The following is a 20,034-nucleotide window of genomic DNA, read 5'->3' on the forward strand; positions in this document are numbered from 1 at the left end:
AGAAGAAGAAGAAGAAGAAGAAGAAGAAGCGCAGGTTTGTGAGAAGTCAAAAGAAAAAACAAAATAAGAACAATTTGATAGGGCAGAGGTTTGATACTGATGTCCAGCAACTTTAAAGAAGAAGAAGAAGAAGAAGAAGAAGAAGAAGAAGAAACACTAAATTACTAAAAGCAAAAAATAAAGAAAAATAAAACAAAATTTACTCACAGCACAAATGCTTAAAGACAAGGCGAGCGAGAGAGGTAATGAATATACTACCAGTACTACAGCGGTCAAAGCCATTCTTTAGACCGAGGTCCAGCACAAGGCGGCTGTGGGAAAACATTCCAAGAATGTAGCCTCCTGGAAATCCAGGCTCCATCGCGGAGCGAAAACGCGCTGGAAAACCATGATTTCATTGCGCAGTTATGTTCCGAAGTGCTTGCTTGCTTGATCGAGTCTCGATTTGAAACGCCCCCAGGTCGACGGATTTTGACGGGGAGGTTCACAGAGGTGTCCTCTTTTGAATTTTGGGGAGGTATGCGCTGCGCATGCGCGCTGACACGCTTCCAGACACACCCTCTCGACACTATGCACATCCGCCTGCATACCTTGGCAGGTATGCATGACTGTCGCCCCTACCTGATAGATATAAGTGACCGTTTTTGCAAAAGCATGAGCTGTCCTTAATTCCGAAGTACCTTTTAGAGATTTCTAAAAGATGGGAAAAGCAGTAAATGCTGAGAAGTATTAAATAATTGACTTTTTTTTTTTTCTTGTAAAGCTGTCAGGTAAAGTGGGTCAAACTCGTTCCTTGCTCTGGGTAGCCGGAAGTCAAATCGAAGATACGAGATTCCGGTCGCATTCCTTCGGGAATCGTAAGATGGGCGTCTTCTGCTCGGCTCAGTCGCGTTCTACTGACCAAACCTACAACCAATGACCATTTTGCAAGCTAGAAAGACCGCCCCTTAACTAGAGTTATTTTTAAAATTACAATCAAAACCAGTAAGTCTCATTGTGGCCTAACAATTTAACAATCTAACGATCCCTGTGTGTGTGTGTGTGTGTTCGTCCGTACTGCTCCCAAGGATGCTGAGTCATCTAAATCTCTCCGGGAGATGAATAGTGGCCCCCACCAAATTTGGTATGAATATTCAGCCCGCCTTCTACTGCTCCTACATTTCTATTTGGACGTAATTAAAATCTCTCGGCTGTTTATCTTGTGGTACAGATTGAATAGAATGGGTTATTATCATTTGTAAGCTGGGCTTTCAGCTATTTTGTTATCATGGCGGCTGTCTGGTATGTAATGAGATTGTAGGATGAAGTACATTTTAATATTCGAGCCATTTTAAGTAGACACACACACTCACACACACATTATATATATATATATATATATATATATATATATATATATATATATATATATATATATATATATATATATATATATATATGTATGTATATATACATATATATATATATATATATATTACGTATATATATATGTATATATATATATATATATATATATATATATATATATATATATATATATATATATATATATATATATATATATATATATATATATATATATATATATATACATTAGAGAGAGAGAGAGAGAGAGAGTGTGTGTATATGGTGAGTGCCATAGCTCAGTGGTAGACCACTGGGCCCGCATTTGACAGATCTGTGGCACCATCCCGATTCCTTATCCACACACACCCCACCCCCTTGCCCCAGCCCACCCATCCCTGACTGGACACAAGCCTTGGCTAATATCAATAAAACCCCTATGAGGCCTGCAACCCCACCCCTCGAAATCTCTCAAGTAGAAAGAAACGTTAAATAAAAGTAGACAGATAGACCGATAGATAGAGGCAGAGTTACGAAACCACAAACAAATATAACGTTGACTCACACCCTCTTGAAATATGAGTCTAACATACCAGCGCGATTTCCGTGAATAATCCCGCCCCGATGACCGCAATCGCTGCGACGCCAGGTCACTTAAAACAAATTAGACCGTGAATGAATGCATAATGCAGTGGGAGACGAAAGGGGGTGGGGAGGAAAAGTCAGCTTCAAGAAGGAAGCAACCAATGATGAAGGATTATACTGCAGTTGAATGACGTCACAGAGTCCCCTGACGGCGAAAGTCAGAAATAGAAGATCTTGATAGCTAGATGATGAGGGGGGCCCAGTGAGAACAGATGACAGGTAAAAAAGGGTAGAAAGCAGTGCAGATGGGAGGTAGAGGAAACGTAGAAAACAACCTTCAGTGCCGCCTACGATGAGCCTTGAAATACCAAGCCGTAGACGGATCTCGCGACGTTACTAGTACTATAATATCTCTTTTGTCACACTGAGAGGTACTATAGTACTAATGTTTCATCTCTGTCACACAGGACCTGTCAAAGAGATCTGGCACTGTCTCCCAAAACCTACTGAGGGTGCGGCACTGTGAAAGAACGAATACAGGACGATGCAATAACATTTAAGGGCCCAGAATCAGCGTTGTTTACAGATGAGTCAAGGAGCCCGTTCTATTGTGAGATCACCGGGCGCGAGAATTCTACTTTACACCCGAGGCCGTTTTAGAGTTATGGATCAGTGGATTTGCCTGCTACATACTTGGTATCTTTCTTTCTTTCTTTTTATATACTCACTCCTACGCGGGAAAGTTAAGAATGGCTCGCACGCGAGGCGATAAATAGAATACCCTTGCAGGTGAATAGAATGCGCTTCAGAGAACACGCCACGGCTATTGCCAAAGTATTAACGATTAAAAGTGTGTTGGTGTCCCGACTTATTTCTGTAGGCAGAGATTTGGTCAGTGCTTAGCTGAATGAATCCAGTGGTATTTTTATTATGTTTAGAGGACGTATAGCGTTTGTTCATTCGCTAACGACAGCGTTTTGTTCTAAGCGAGGCTTCCTTACAATAGCATTTGTCCTAAGCGAGGCTTCGTAATGGCTTCGCTTACACTTCTGTTGCTAGGCCTAACCAAACTCCTGCCGTCATTGTACTAACTTCCCTGACTTCGTTTTCGCTGAAGGGTGATTATTTCTGTTTTGCCACGAATGCAGATATTAATACTGGCCTTATTTTCGAGAACAGGTTGACTAAATACTGCCGTTGCTCCTTTGCCGATGAGTTTAGGCGCCAAACTCTGTCGCTGAGGCAAGTTCCCCAGTCGGGTGTCACAGAATTTGATTTTTATTGTTTTCTAAAATTATATATAATTCCTTTCTCTTCCTTCCTCCTCCTCCTCCTCCTCCTCCTCCTCCTCCTCCTCCTCCTCCTCCTCCTCCTCCTCCTCCTCCTCCTCCTCCTGTCTTTCTGATTTGTTTAGCAAAAATAGAAAACATATGAAGACTTGAGTCTACGTCATCAGGAAAGACAGATTAATGTTTCATGTTGCAATTCCCAGTTTAACTTTAGCTGGAATTAATCCATTGCAATAACTTGTACATGAGCCAGTGTTTATTATTAATATAAAGTAAAATATATGACGCACGCTAATAATTTATATATGTATATATATATATATATATATATATATATATATATATATATATATATATATATATATATATATATATATATATATATAAATATATATACATTTATATATACCTATATGTAAATATACATATATATGTATATGTATATATATATATATATATATATATATATATATATATATATATATATATATATATATATATATATATATATACATAAACTACATCCACTTACAAGCAAGTAGGCCACATGACCTTCCAAACCTAGCAGGGTAACAAACTGACCTTCACTGCCAAAAAAAATAGCTATTCTGTCAATTTCCTCCATTAACGACCTCGTAGAGTTGATCAAGCGCATGCGCAGTAACTCAACCGACGACCTATGACGAACCGAGAAAGAGAGAAGAAGAAGAAGAAGACACAGTAGTTTGTTTATTGCCTGACTAGGAGTCACCGCAGTCATCCTCAGGGGTCATGGGTGTCCCTGGGTTTCCCCTGGGGGGAACGGGGGCGGTTAAAGAGAGTGAGTTATAGTAGGACTTCGCTCGTCGCCAGGACCCTTGACAAGATTATAGGATACTCCGTTCAGAGGAGATGCATCCGTTCGTTCATGTGACTCACGGATTTCTTAGAAAGGATTTTCCTTTTTCTTTTTTTGGTTCTGTAGCTGAGACTACATGTGGATTTATGTTTTGCTTATGAAGAGGGATTTAAATCGTAAATCATCACGGATTTATTAGAAAGGATTTTCCTTTTTTATAGCTGAGACTACATGTGGATTTATGTTTTGCTTATGAAGAGGGATTTAAATCCTAAATCATCACAGATTTATTAGAAAGGGTTTTCCTTTTTTTTTGCTTTGTAGCTGAGACTACATGTAGATTTATGTTTTGCTTATGAAGAGGATTTAAATCCTAAATCATCACGGATTTACTAGAAAGGATTTTTTTTTTTTTTTTTGTAGCTGAGACTACATGTAGATTTATGTTTTGCTTATGAAGAGCGATTTAAATCCTAAATCATCACGGATTTCTTAGAAAGGATCTCTCTCTCTCTCTCTCTCTCTCTCTCTCTCTCTCTCTCTCTCTCTCTCTCTGTAGATAAGCCTAGATAGAGATTTCTTTTCTGATAAAATAGTATTTTAAATCCTAAATCATCATGGATCTCTTAGAAAGGATTTTTTCTCTTTTTTTTCTCTTTACCCGAGCCTAGATGGAGATTTATGTTTTGCTAACAAGAGGGATTTAAATCATAAATCATCACGGATTCCTTGGATTTTTTTCCTCTGTAGCTGAGTCCAGATGGAGATTAATGTGAGGCTAAAAGAGGGATTTAAATCGTAAATCATCATGGATTTCTTAGAAAGGATTCTTTTATTTCTTTGCTCTGAAGATCAGTCTAGATGGAGATTTACGTTTCTATAAAAAAAGGGATTTAAATCCTAAATCATCCTATTCATAGTCTGCCCTGTAATCTCCTGTAATCCCATCTCATTTGCGACTGTCACCCATTCTTAGAAAGGATTTTTTTATTTTTTGCTTTGTAGCTAAGTCTATATGGAGATTTATGTTTCGATAAAAGAGGGATTTAAATCCTAAATCATCCTATTCATAGTCTGCCCTGTAATCTCCTGTAATCTCAATCTTCTTTGTTGTTATCGTCACCAAGCTCCTGGTAATATTTTTTTGTCTCTTCTTTCAATTATCTAAAATGTTTTAGGAGAAAACGAATCACTTAACGTAAACCCTAAATCATCGCGGATTTCTTAGAAAAGGATTTTTTTGGGGGGACTTTATATCTGAATCTCGAGGGAGATTTATGTTATGCTGAAAAAAGGGGGATGTTGAAATCCTAAATCATCCTTTTCATAGTCATCCCTGTAATCTCCTGTAATCTCAGTTTCTTTAGGATTATTGCCACCAATCTCTTAGCAATGTGTTTTTTTAGTTTTCTGTAAAAGAAAACTATTGTGCCGGCTTTGTCTGTCCGTCCGCACTTTCTCTGTCCGCACTTTCTCTGTCCGCCCTCACATCTTAAAAACTACTGAGCCTAGAGGGCTGCAAATTGGTATGTTGATCATCCACCCTCCAATCATCAAACACACCAAATTGCAGCCCTCTACCCTCAGTAGTTTTTATTTTATTTGAGGTTAAAGTTAGCCATAATCATGCTTCTGGCAACGATATAGGATAGGCCACCACCGAGTCGTGGTTAAAGTTTCATGGGCCGCTGCTCATGATTATACGCTGTAGCGGCTGTACAGAAAACTCGATTGAGCCGAAGACACTTCGGCGCATTTTTTACTTGTTTTTTTCTTTAAAATCTTTGAGGAAAATGCGAATCACTTTGCGTAGCGTGACGTTAAGTCTTGTCGGCTGAGTGCGCGAGTACCCGAAGAACAAACTCTGGTGATTAATACGTGATTCATCATGATTCGTGAGAATATAATTTTTTTCCTCTCTCCTCTCTCTCTCTCTCTCTCTCTCTCTCTCTCTCTGGTTTTTTGTTTTTGTTTGTGAGAGGTTCACGACCAAAAATAAATAAACAATTAGATGAGTCGCTGGTCACTGGGTTTTTACTTTACTTTATTTAATCTTTTATGTTTATTGGTTATTACATTAAGTAAATAAATCGCTGTTGATTGCGTTCTTTAATTTATTTATCTTTTATGTTTGTTGGTTATGGCAGTAAATCAATAAATTGCTGTTAATTGTGTTTTACTCTCATTTATTTATCTTATGTTTATTGGTTATGACAGTAAATCAATAAACCACTGTTTATTGCATTTGTACTTCAATTTATTTATATATCGTTTTTGGATCATTAAAATAAACAAATAGATAGCTGTTCATTGCTTTTATAATTCAATATACTTATCTTTCTTTCGTTTTTGGGAGAGTCATCACAATAAATTAGTAAACCACTGTTTATTGCATTCATATTTTAATTTACTTATATATCTTTTACTGGCATTACAATAAATTAATAAACGGCTGTTTATTGCGTTTACGCTTTAATTCAGTTATCTTTCTATTTTTGGTCATTGCGATAAATAAATAAACAGCTGTTTGTTGTGTTTATACTTTTATTTACTTATCTTTCTTTTGTTTTTTGGTCATTACACTAAATAAATAAACTGCTGTTTATTGTGTTTGTACTTTAATTTGCCTATATATCTTTTTTGGGTCTTTACAATAAATAAATAAATCGCTGGTATTTGTGTTTGTCCCTAAACAGCTGAATACAGGGATGAACCTCCTGTGCAGAATATTTCCAAGAAATAAGATGCTTCATATAGTCAATACACAATAATATATATATATATATATATATATATATATATATATATATATATATATATATATATACATATATACATATATATATAATATATATATGTATATATATCCTTAAATGCATTAGCTTTAGAGCGAATAAATGTATTGTTTGGTCAGATTTGCCAAAACAAATCATTATACTAAAAATGTATGGTACCGGATATACAAATTAATTGGCCCATATTATCTATGCAAATTCCTTTGCATATTTCTCTTTTGGTTTGTGTTTCTTTGCTAAAACCTTCAAACAAAACCATTTGTTTTTGTTTGTTTGCCATTATTGCAGCGATCCTCAACAATGAAAGTCATTATAGGAACATAATGTATATCAAAAGCAATTTATATTATTTTCTTGACGTCACTGATCTTTACAAGAATTAACTTATAATATTTGTTCTTAGAGGGGATTTGGATTCTAGTTAAGTGTTTCATTGAAAAAGTAATAATCGGTTGACTTTTTCGGACACATTAATGTTCAATTGCCGCTAGAAATAGAGCTAAGTCCGGTGCAAGTTGCACCCTCAATCCAAATACTCTTAGAACCACTCTGGCCTTCCTTCATTCATTTGTAAGCTTCCTGCTTTCAGTTACGACCCTAAACCAACACCCTGCGCTGCTAAGACTAGAAGCAGGCTTAAGCGTGCCTAAGCGCGCGCACATGCACCCCCACCTGTTATTTTCGTTGATAAAATCACCGATAGAACCACCTGAATTGGAGTATGATAATCCGCGGGAGAGGAGGTTTCTCCGTAAGTCAATCTCATTGGCAACTATCGGTTTCTGGGAAGCATCGCTCTCTCCCCTCCCTCCCTCCCACCCCCGATCCAAACACGCCTTCCTCACCCTCTTCCTCCTGCCCCCTCTATCCCTCCACATACCTCGTGGTCCCCCCTCTCTCCCTCCTCCCCCTCCTCCCCTCTGCGTATGATGTACCTTTCCGGGGATTCTTCTTCAGCCTTTGCCAACTATGCCATTGAGTATGCTGTGGGCGGTTGAGTGAAAGGGGGGAGGGGGAGGGAGGGTGTAACCACCACACGATTCGGAGAAAACGGAATGCTTACGGTTATGGCATGTGAAACAGATATTTTTCTTCTTTTTCTTCTTCTTCTTCTTCTTCTTCCTTTTTTTTACAAGTTCTGGTAGGTGGTAACATCATTTTCGCCCTCCGCGAGGTGCAAAGCGAATTTGGGGTTTTGCGTATGATTTCATGAGAAAATTTGCTACATGCCGTACGCCAAAAGTTTCGTGGAAAGAAATTATCTTTTGTGGCTCTGGGAGGTTGGCCTAGCTGTCCAACTCCAGCTTGGTTCATATACATGTTTTGTAAACATGCTTGTTTATTTATTCATTTACGTAACTTAAGAAAATTATATAACCTAGTGATAATTTTTAAAGCTCTTGATAACAGCAGTTTAATCATAGTTACGGTAGTATCTGTCATATTTACTTTGTCTTCAATAGGCCTACAAACATTTTCATCCCAGTGAAAATGTGTGATTGTCATTCACGTATCAAAATGATTCAATAACATTATCAATAACGTTGTTCATCTTTTCAGATCCGCGCGAATGGAACGCAAACCACATTTCCTCGTGGTTAAACTGGATTCAGAAGGAATTCCGCATCAAAGCCAAAATAGACAGTAAGGATCTCCCAGATACAGGTAAGAAAGAAAGAGTCTTGGTACGTTTAGCCACTTCGTAGGCCTATACATAAAGCTTAGCCTATCAGAAATTAGTTGCACATTCCTACAGACATTGCGAAATACTTATCTGGTATACATAGTCTTTTGCATTCTATCTTCTTAGTCATTTTGAGGTCTTCCTTTCCTCTTTTCTGCCCCGTAACGACAGATAACTCACTATCAATCAGTCAGTCATTCAGACTCCTTCCTCACGAGTGAGAGATAAGTTGTGCAAACGGTAATTTGTAACTGCAAATGAAAACCGTTATTACAAACACTTATTATAATGTCTTCATGTAAGTGATGCCTTAATATGATTTAATGAGATAGGTATAATAGCTTGTCAGCAAGAAAAGAAGACTGGTCGCTATATATCAAAACAGTTTTACCCTTCTTAGTCCTAATGTAGAATGTTTTGTCTCCCGTGTTTTGTGATATCAAGTGGGCGGTGTTTTGTCTTGCAGAATACGACTGGGCACGACAGGAATTTTTATATAGTATATTTCACTCTAAAAAAAAAAGTATAGATCCACTGTTTATGGATGGCCTTTGCTAGTTAAACGGAAAAGTAACTGACTTCATAATATACCAAAGTTCTGAATAGTAAGCGACGTTTGAAGTGTCGCTGATAGCCGACCCAATTTGGTTAAGCTGTTGGTTACTTTGGTCTAAACTAGTTTCGTTGTTTAGTTTCTATTGTGTACGTGTTTCGAAGAGTTCCTACCTTATTTTCTGTGTTTTGTGAGTGTTTATATACTACTGGGTTATCGAGCAATTGTCTTCAGAATCTGCTCTCAGGATAATCAGGCCTGTGCGCTTAGAAACCCGTAATTTATTTGGTACAGTGAAGACATTCCGGTTACAAGGTAACATAAGCAAGCACCAAACGCTAACAGAAAGAATAAACCTCTATTATAACACAAAGATATCCATGAGCAGTTTAAAAACCCACAAAATCAAATAGCTAGACCCACTGCTGAAAATGGAGGAGCCCATAGTATTATTGAAAAGTGGTTTAATACAAGATTGGAGCCCTCAAATCAGTTGTGAAGCATGATAATCCAGCAGCCATTTTTAAAAGCAGTGCGAATAAGGCACTGATGATATGGCTTATTGCCATTGAAAAGCAGCCGAGATCAACACTTCAAACAAGATCATTTCCGTTGCAAGTTCATTAGTAAACATTCGTGAATAACAACACTTTAGCAATGGCTTATTTTCGTTATTTTGATGAAAACGTTGTAAGACAAAATACCTTTCGCTTAGCCTACCTCTTGTGCAAGTTTCGCCCTTTTATTTTTTTAAGTTGTGCTTTGAAGAGCACAAAATACAGCTGAATAATATTTTTGCTTGTGTAACAGATGAGTTCTAAGAATATAAGAGGTCGTTACCAAGGCGTTTTACCACATTTGAAGGAATAATTTAACACATTATAGGCCTATGTTTTCATTGCATGGTCCATAGGCAAAAAATACAAAGCCTTATCTAGTCTTCCGGTGCCAGATACGTGCTGTGGAAGCTTTTTTTTAATACCAGGGAACCAATGTCAGAAATTTATACCAAAAAGAATTATAATTTAACTTAGCTGATATATTCATAAAGTTGATTGGAAGTAACTTCCGTCAATTAAGGAAAACTGCTACGCTCCATTAACCGCCAAAGAATGATTTTTCAAGTACCGAGAGAGAGACTAGGCCTATATAACAGTCATCGTGACGCAAGAAGATCTGTCTGTTATTAAGAGATTTTGCACTGGGGCATGATTTAGTGTGGTGGACAAGATTCCTGTAAACGACGAGCTAAATTAACCGGCTACAGAAGACTTGGCAAGTATCAGGCACAGAGCTCTTACTAAAGGTAATTGCTAAATTGTTTTTTCTTGTACGGTTTACTATTTAAAGTTTCAACTTATGGTGAGCCCAGACTTTGTTTCATCCACAAAAGACATCAGTAAGTGCATTGCTACACCTTCGAAGTCTACCATGAACTTATAAATTCATCATTTATGTGTGTGTGTGTATACGATATCTGATGTTAAAGAAATATTTTCAGTAATGAGTTGGGTGGCAAGTTGTAATCTCTCCGAGATGTCACTGGTGGGGAATTAGGCCTAATTTCCGTTAAATAATTAATTATATACTGTATATACTCGTACAAGGTGTAAAGGCATGTTTGATGACGAATGTTTCATGGAAACATTTTTAACTTTTGTAGCCAAAATCATTTAGGTCCTATTTAAAAAGAAAAACTAAAGGCCTTTGAGTATTTACTATGAATGATTTCCAAGTGGTAAACACATGTGACAATTCCGTACATAATCTGATGAAGATAATGTAGTGTTTTTAATGACCTGACGCAGAATTCAATAACTCACTCTCTCGGTTAAAATTTAGGCCTAGTTTCCAAATTTGTTCTTATTTTTTAGATTTTTAAGTGAATGAACACAAACACAATCACACATGTGAGTGCATATGTTTCAACATACTACATTAGATATACGAAAAACTAATACATTCACTATTTCATAATAACACCCACCCGACCTTGGGTGACTTTCTTAGTGAAGGTCAATAGCCGTTTTACAATCTTGGGGAAATTCCTAGCAATTACCCTATTCCTTTCTTCATTCAGGTGTCTCTCTCTCCCATTCTCTCCCACGTCGCTGAAAAATGGCGCATGATATTAAATCGCGGCTTTTAATGCTCTCGGCAATACCTACGACAGCCCGACCCCATGGCTAGGTGTGACTGAGGTCGTGTGAGGTAACATCAATTAATTTTTTGGCAAGCGGTGGTTCCTGCGCTTTTATTTGTAGTGGGGACATGAATACTTTGAATATTCCCTTGGAAAACCCCAGACCAATATGGGATATGAATTCCTTTAATATAAATTCTTTTAAAGTAAATTCTTCTAATATTTACGTTTTGTTTTGTTACCCCATGGGGAGACCTAGACCAAAACTGGTCCTGTCAGTTTGGGCTGAAATATGAGGTATGGGTCTACTAATCTTGCTCAAGAGAGTTTCCTCTCAAATTGCCAGATGGGGGATATGAATTCTTTGAGTATTTTAACACGAATTCTTTCAGTAATTACGTTTTTGTTCTGTGTTATCGCTTGCAGAGACTTAGACCAACATTAGACCCTGTTAATCTGGCATAAATCACGAGGTATAAGTCTAACAAACTTGCTCAAGAGAGCTGCCTCTCTTGCCGTATTAGGCAACGCCCACAGAACAACCACCTTGCTATTGTCATTCCGGAGTTCACTACAACGAAACGGAAGTGCATATCTTCCTCCTGTGGGTATCGGAAGCTGCTTCTTGGCACCCTATTGGAGTGCAGTATTATGCCCACCCCTAACCCCATGCCCAAATCATTATCACAACACTTTCGCGCTGGTGGGGGGCACCACTTCTCGGTAAATCTCGCATATTTCGCATTCCGGATCTTCAGCAACCTCCCCAGAGCTGCCATTCATTCACTGTTGATATTAAAAAAAAAAAACTAAAAACCGTTTTAAAGTTTGCTTTGCTACATTGTTGAATCTCGTAGGTAAAGTCCCTCACTAAGCAGCGTCAAAGTAAACACTGAAAGAGCTGCCAGAAAACGAGAGAGCATGTGAGGGAATGGTTCGTCTACCCTAGACCTATGTTGACTTATTTTGCCACGAAAGATGGCTGTAATTTCACACCTTATACATAAAGTTACTTCTTATTTTATTCAGGCTTCGAACTTTATCCCGCTTTATAAGTATCTGCGTAATTTAACATGTTAACATGACGAAATCACCCCCCTTCCCAGCTCTGTCAAATATAACACAGCAGTAGGCAGCTGGTGTTTTTGGCAGCGCTGAGAGTCTGCCTGTTGCTTATATGTGATTGTTTCATGTAAACTTGCTCCTTCCTCCTTTGCTTTTGGTTTTCGTAGCATTTTTCTGTTGCGTTGTCAACGGTGTATGTTGTTTTTATCGCGCTCATATAGATTATTTGAATTTAACTGTATTCTTGTGGTTTTAATGACATTTTTGTAGTCTGACACAGCTTTTCAAAAATTTAGACCTTAAAAGGGCCTGTTCTGTTGACTGTGCTGTATCATTTGATTGTTCGTTTGCACGTAACAATCTCGCCTGAAATCTGAAGGCACATTTGCAATGGTAAATTCAACTTTTATTTATATATTCATTGATTTATTTGTTTACTTTTTTGCCTCGGCGAACCAGAACCTTAGGTAGGCAACTGTCGTAACAGAGCAAGATCAGGAAATGAGAGAAAACGTGTAAAACTTATTTTTCGAGCGATTAGGAAATATGTTGCCTCTCTTTTTTTATGTATGTTTAAGAACACCTTCTAAGCTCATTGCATCAGTGGGGCTGTATCTATACACACAACATATCCTATATTCATGTTTGTGTGTGTGTGTGTGTGTATGTGTGTGTATGTGTGTGTATATTATATATATAATCGAGTTTTAGGCTGAACCCAATCACCCTGAATCTAGTCAGGGTTGATAACGAAAGTTACCTGACCTCACTCTCTCTCTCTCTCTCTCTCTCTCTCTCTCTCTCTCTCTCTCTCTCTCTCTCTCTCATCAAAGTTTTTCCCCAACCCTTTTTTTTATCGGAGGTTTTCCCCACACGTGGCAGCGGTGAATACCCATCTCAGAGGAGGTAGCGGCTACAGGGAAAAAACCTCTGCATGTTGGGGAAAGTACAGAGTTGACTTTTACGGCCTTGTAATGAGGGTATTCGTATAGCTCAGCGGGTCAGAAGTATGTTACCGGCGTTGGTCAAGTCCTTTGGTTACGTTCGTTTTTTTATATTCATTCTGATTATATTATCTGTATTATTTTCTTAGTATTGGTGATAATTCACTGTTCTGTGTTCATGTAAGATTTCGGAATGAGTCTATTAAGGACAGAGTATTACATCTGGCGAAATCTTAGCCAACTTGTCCTCAGTGTCAGTGATAGTAGTTCTGGTACCATGTAGGGATTTGCCTTTATAAAAAGGCAAACCATTTAGGACAGAGTCTTTTTAGGATTGAGTCTCATAACTGACGGAATCTTAGCAAACGTGTCCTTAGTGATAGTAGTAGTAGTAGTAATAATAGTACTACTGTAAGGGGTATGCCTTTTACAACGGCTCTCTTCCTGTTTTCGAGAAATCGGCTCTGAATTACCGGCCTGAAGAGCAGGTTTGGGTAGGCCACACGCCAATACGGTCGAACCTTCTGGGAATATGAATGGTTGTCAGTCTAATGGGTCTTCACGGTGGTATCATTCAGTTCCACATATTTATGGTTTGATCATTTCTGTGCTCTCTCCTCGTCTGTGAGTGGCTTTAAAGAAATTCTTTTTGAGTCAACTGCAGGCTGTGTGCATTATTATGAAATGCTTATACGTCCTAAATGCAAAGTTTACTGTGTATTTTTACTAGAAGTGACGGTATGCTAGTCATTTGATTTTCTTTAGTAAATGAAACAATTGTTGAGGTCTTTCTAATAAATTTTACACTTGCGTAACCCTCTGAGACCCTAGGTTAATGGTTGAAATCTTCGCTTCCCCTCAAGTTGAGTTCCATTATCTATGAGCCTAAGGTCGTAGATTGAAGAATAGTGTGGCGTATCATAGTTGCCTACTTGTGAAAACTCTGAGACCAGAGTTTGTAAGTTTTCATAATTTTTTACGTTCGTCACCCTAGTACCAAGAAGTTGCCCTGTGAGAAATATTGCCTTTTTTTTACAGGATGTTCTTCACTTTCAGAGAGTACCTTTGGATACTTCGTGCTTATAAGATAATCTGATGCGTGTTGTAAATTGATAATTCCTAGCTGCTGACTCTGCCCTAAATTTTCAACAAACAAAGTCAGTAGCACTAAACACGGTAATGACGAAATAGAAAAACCAGCTGGATCCTTCCTTATTTGCAGTAAGTGCGGTTTGTAATAAATTATGCAATTGAATTACAAAATACAGAAAAAATCATGTCCTTCCTAAGTAAAATCCTCAATTTGAACGAATTCATCTTGCCTCATGTATGTCATACCCGGGAATTCCTCGGCTACATTCCCTCCTATGGGGAACATTGCTGCCCTAATACGACAATTTTGCCCCTGACAAATCCTTTGCCTTTATTATAATTTCTTTCATATTCATTATGATTGTTCTTTGAAGGCCAATAAGGCATCTGATTCGAGCTGCGTCTACAGATTTCCTTGAGGAGTTTGATGATGAACTAACTCTGGTGTTTAGCTTAGCCTAGACTTATTGGCCTAGCTACCTTGGTTTTTAATGTCTAAGCCTAAATTTTATACCCGGTCTTATTCATGGCTTTACCGATTTTCACGTTTGCTTTCCCTATTGTACCTCATCAGTATGCCATATTTAGGAACTGTTAGGCTAGATTGTCCTTGTGGAGTTATACTGTTGGCTACCCAGATCTTAGCATACTCTTTCCTTGGCAGCATTATTGCCCAAAAAACAGTTCTTGGAACACTTTTCCATATGATTCATTAGGATCTTAATTCTTTTAAGACCAATTAGGCATCTAATTCGCTTTTGACTACTACAGATTTCCTTGAGAAGTTTGCTGATGAATTAGCTCAAGGTGCTTATCTCAGCCTAGCCTGATTAGCCTTGCTACCTTGGTTCTTGAGCAAGTTACCGTTGGTTGTTTAAAAGAAAATGGAGTGTGCTTCATAGAACATGTAAACCATTGCCAATGGATTTATGGTAAACTAAACAAGAATTTTCAGGTTTTTTCCTTTTCGTTAGGAAACTGGGAGAATTTATTTGCCACATAAAGAATCGAGACGGGTTGCGTAAGAAAGATACGTCATAAGCAAGATCTACCTGTGTTTTTAAATGACATTTTTTTTAGGTAGCCTTCTATTGCTGCCTTCAGGGAAATGAGATATACGTAATACGTATTTAAGGAATGGTTTATTGTTTAATTATACATTTTTTTTACATATCTATATAGGTAGTGTGTATGGCCCTTTGTAGTAGTACCTTATCCAAGTACCACTGTATAAAACATAGCTCTATCGGTTTTAAAATCAGAGAATTATATATATCTTATAGAGGGCCTAAAGATTTACTGTTAATTTTATAAGGTATGAATTTAGCATCAATGTACCGACTGCTAAAATTGAAACTATTGACTGCCTTATATTGCCTAATCATCATCTCAGAGGCCAAGAATCAGTGGAACAAGTTACCTAATGCCTTACCACGAAGGAGATAAGTCCCTCGGCATTCTGAAGGAAAGGAAAGTTATAGGGTTCACGAAAAATAGAAGCATGGTAAGAGTTCCAAAAGCTTGGAGAAAGCAAAAGGAGCCACTGAACCATATAACCCTTAGAGAATTGCTGAATTCAACGGATTAGAAATGGGAAGAGGCAGCTTGTCTGGTGCTACTGGTTTTAAAACTGTTAATTTAACTGACCATAACTGAATATTAAGCATATATATATATATATATATATATATATATATATATATATATATATATATATATATATGTATGTATATATGTATGTATGTATGTATATAAATTTAGGCAAAGCAAATTATTTCGAAAAACTACTGTACCGATTGTCTTCAAAATCGATTACGCCTGTTGCTCTGGAGAACTTCGTCGATTAAAGGTCCATCCGACGTTAAGAATGGGAAGAGGGTCGATCTGTAAATCGATTATGCAAATGAGGGACCGTTTCCCCCTTCTCGCTACTTTATTGATAGTTCGCGAGAAGTGATTACTTGATAGTCCTTGAGTACGGGAAGATTCGAGGCTATGGTACAGTAGTTTGAAGAGGGTGTAAAATACAGATTTAGCTTGTTTTGTATTACGTTGTTTGTGAATTTGTAACTGGGAATTTTCTTGTGTTATTATTTATATATATTTTATATATGTATGTATATATATATATATTGTAATTTGAAGGGGATATATAGATTTATATATATATATATATATATATATATTGTAATTTGAAGGGGATGTTAGTTATAGATTTATACAATTTTCCCATACAGTATATATATATATATATATATATATATATATATATATATATATATATAGATATAGAGAGATATAGAGAGAGATAGAGAGAGAGAGAGAGAGAGAGAGAGAGAGAGAGAGAGAGAGAGAGAGAGAGAGAGAGTGCAACAAAAGGAATGCCATCATTATTTACCTAGGTTTGCTCTCAGGTCTCGTTACGACCTATTACCCCAGACTTCTAAGGTTTGTTGCAAGCCATTTTCAGAAGATTGAAAGATGCAATAGCAGCTTTCACAATGATTGACTGATTTATGAAATTTAGGCTGTCAAGCCAAGCATTGGGTCACTTTCGGCCATTCGGCGCCTAAGATAGTGAAGAAAGGAAGTTGGAGTGGCTGGACAGCAAGATATAGAGATCCGGAAAATAAAAATGAGCTACAAGGCTCTACAGGTGGAACTGGGAGAAAACACTACAGTTGCTGTAAAAAGTATTAGTCAGAGAGGTTGGACAGCAAGAATGAAGAAAGGAAACGGGAATGGATGTCAAGTAAAACGGTAAAAAAAAAAGTGGGTTCAGCTACGGGCCCAAGGGACGCCGCAAACACCCTTTTAAGTAAATGCCTGGAGTGTGCCTTTTAAAACGGACAATATACTTATAAGAGAATCTACCTGGAAAAATAAGCAAGTAAATCACATTTTCTTTCAAATATTAGACAGTTTTGACAAGGATTTATCCAAGAAATAAACAAAAGAAGGAGAAATTAAAAAAATTTATTTTGGCAACTCCTGCCCTTGATTTCCTATGCCTTCCTCGTATTGCTCTAGAGGGGGGTCTGCTCGGAATGTCAAATATCTAACCTTGATTTTCGTCGCTGGAGTCAGAGAAGTGTCACCTCTGACAGAGAAGAAGAAGAAGGAGGAGGAGGAGAAGGAGAAGGAAGAGGAGGAAAAGAAAGGATGTTATTTGTTTCCTAATGAAATTGTTCCCTTGGTCTTTTGAAGAGATTGGGCACGCTTTGAATTAACATCTGTTTCTCTCTCTCTCTCTCTCTCTCTCTCTCTCTCTCTCTCTCTATATATATATATATATATATATATATATATATATATATATATATATATATATATATATATATATATATATTATTGTTATTATTATTATTATTATTATTATTATTATTATTATTATTATATTCAGAAGATAAACCCTATTCACCTTATGGAACAATACAGGCACTTATTATTAAGGTGGCATCAGGGTGAAAATGAACCCTATTGACCTCATTAAGACGCCATGGAACAACAGCTGGCGTGTGTTTAATTCGGGCAGATTGTTGCTGACTTGAAATTCAAGCTTCCAGAGAATATGACGTTCATTAGGGATAAGTATGAGGAGGTAAAACAGAAAGAAGGGATCTCACTTATTACAAAAGAAAAAATAAATAAAAAAAATCAATAGATGAAAATGTATTAAATCAATAGATGAAAATGTATTAAAATGTAAGGGGAATAGTGTTAGGGTATAGTAACGCATTGCATCTATGCTTCAAATGTTGAAGTTTCAATTGCAATTTCACAGTTATCAACTTCACGGAATCACAGTTACAGAGGATAAGGAAAGCCATGACTTGTCCTTATTTTTGTGCCATATTTTTATAAGCTTACACAAAATTAAGGTGAGGAAATTATCATATATAGTTTATGTGCGTGTGTGCATTTATATGTGTGTGTACCACACAGGCAACCCGTTTTCTTTAACCTTTAATGGCCGGGAATCCTCATATGAGTATCTATAACAAGTTTTGGGTGATGGACGGGAATCCTCATATGAGTATCTATAACAAGTTTTGGGTGATGGACGGGAATCCTCATATGAGTATTAACAATGGGAGGTCCTGAAGAAAAAAGATAATAGTTACTGCATCCTTCATCCATTGAAGGATGAACCCTACTAAGAGAATTTCCATATCACCTGTTACTTGGACCTACATAAAAGGCTCCTCACGCATTAATCCTTAACTGGAATACATTATGCCACTCACCTTTATGCTGCATGTACTCGTGCAGTCCTCTTCCGCATCTAAACAGCCCCTTCTCGGCCTCCCTTTCCTGTTTCATCCCAAAATATGTGAAATATGCGTTTCTTCGGTGCAGTTGAGTTTTCTGTGCAGTGTATAATGCTGTATGAAACTCTCATTCACAGCCCAGGACACTCTCAGCCGCGGCCCATGAAACTTTCATCCGTGGCCCAGTTGTGCTCTGTGTTTGACACCTATAACGGTGCCAGACGCTCGACCATGGCTAAATTTAACCTTAGATAAAATAAAAACTACTGAGGCTAGAGGGCAGCAATTTGGTAGGTTTGATGATTGGAGGGTGATGATCAACATGCCAATTTGCAGCCCTCTAGCCTCGGTAGTTTTTAAGATCTGAGGGCGGACAGAAAAAGTGCAGAAGAAAAAGTGCGGATAGAAAAAAGTGCCGACAGAATAAAGTGCGGACGGACAGACAAAGCCGCCGCAATAGTTTTCTTTTACAGAAAACTAAAAATGTGAATTTGGCAACGCAGGAACCCATGGCCTCAACTCATTAGGGATCAAAATTTAAAGAAATCTGGGAAAAACGTAAAAAAATTACTAATGCATCCAGCAATCCTTATATCTGTTCTGTTCTTCTGATCTCTCTAGCTATTCTTGCACGCCTTACCCTGTTCTTTTGTTTTCTGACCACAAACACACACACACACACTTGTCTATTCTGTCTTTCCTTATTCCTACCAATTTCTTCCAAATAATGTTGCCTGTCTACGCTGAGAATTCTAAGTCCCTAGGTATATAGGCTAAGCCTTTTAAAGTTATTTTACATTCTGCAACATGAGTGCAAGTTTCTCCCATCTAGGTTGTCTTTAGGCACCCAAAATACTGACAGATATTTCTTTTTCAGTTGTAAGACCGTTTACGATTATTTTATGACTTTGCATGTCTTCAGTATATTTATTGTTTCCATTTTTAGTATTAAGAATAATTAGAATAGTGTGAATATAAACACATGGAATTTTAACAAGGTAGAGAGGTCCCTTGACTAACAAAAAGCAATTTTAATTATACTTTTTTTAACATTTGCATGTTCTGTAGATACATTCTGCTGATAGGCTGAGCCGAAAACACTGCCAAATTAGAAACAATATTAAAAAAGTTTCTACCACTTACAAACTGCTGTCGTATAGGCCTATTATAGGACCGCTTATCATAACGTAAAACAATTTTTTCACCCTTTCCATATCACTTCACATCGAGTTAGAGAGCAGAATTCTCCCCTTCTTCTTCTTCTTCTTTTGTATCTATTCGCGATGATTCATCATCTTCTTCTTCTTCTTCCTCCTCCCGCAGGCTGTGATTTGTGTCGTATGACGCGACGCAAACTCCGGAAAATCGCCGGCAGGAGAGGAGGTCGCATCTTAGCCGAGCACCTAGACATCTGCCTCCAGCGCTTCGGAG

The 20,034-nt window shown here is 37.5% G+C and overlaps 1 protein-coding gene across 1 annotated transcript in view; it reads left to right on the forward strand.

The window, feature by feature from the left end:
• The window catches only part of LOC136840013 (uncharacterized), a 96,083-nt gene that overhangs the window by 48,104 nt on the left and 27,945 nt on the right, over positions 1-20,034 (forward strand). The window contains exons 2-3 of the mRNA XM_067106296.1: positions 8,412-8,516; positions 19,927-20,034. The exon at positions 19,927-20,034 is cut by the window's right edge and continues 90 nt beyond it. Coding sequence (XP_066962397.1) covers positions 8,412-8,516; positions 19,927-20,034 — 213 coding nt within the window. The remainder of the gene's footprint in view (positions 1-8,411; positions 8,517-19,926) is intronic.

The sequence above is a fragment of the Macrobrachium rosenbergii genome, chromosome 7, assembly GCF_040412425.1.
Source record: "Macrobrachium rosenbergii isolate ZJJX-2024 chromosome 7, ASM4041242v1, whole genome shotgun sequence".
NCBI classification, from domain to species: domain Eukaryota; kingdom Metazoa; phylum Arthropoda; class Malacostraca; order Decapoda; family Palaemonidae; genus Macrobrachium; species Macrobrachium rosenbergii.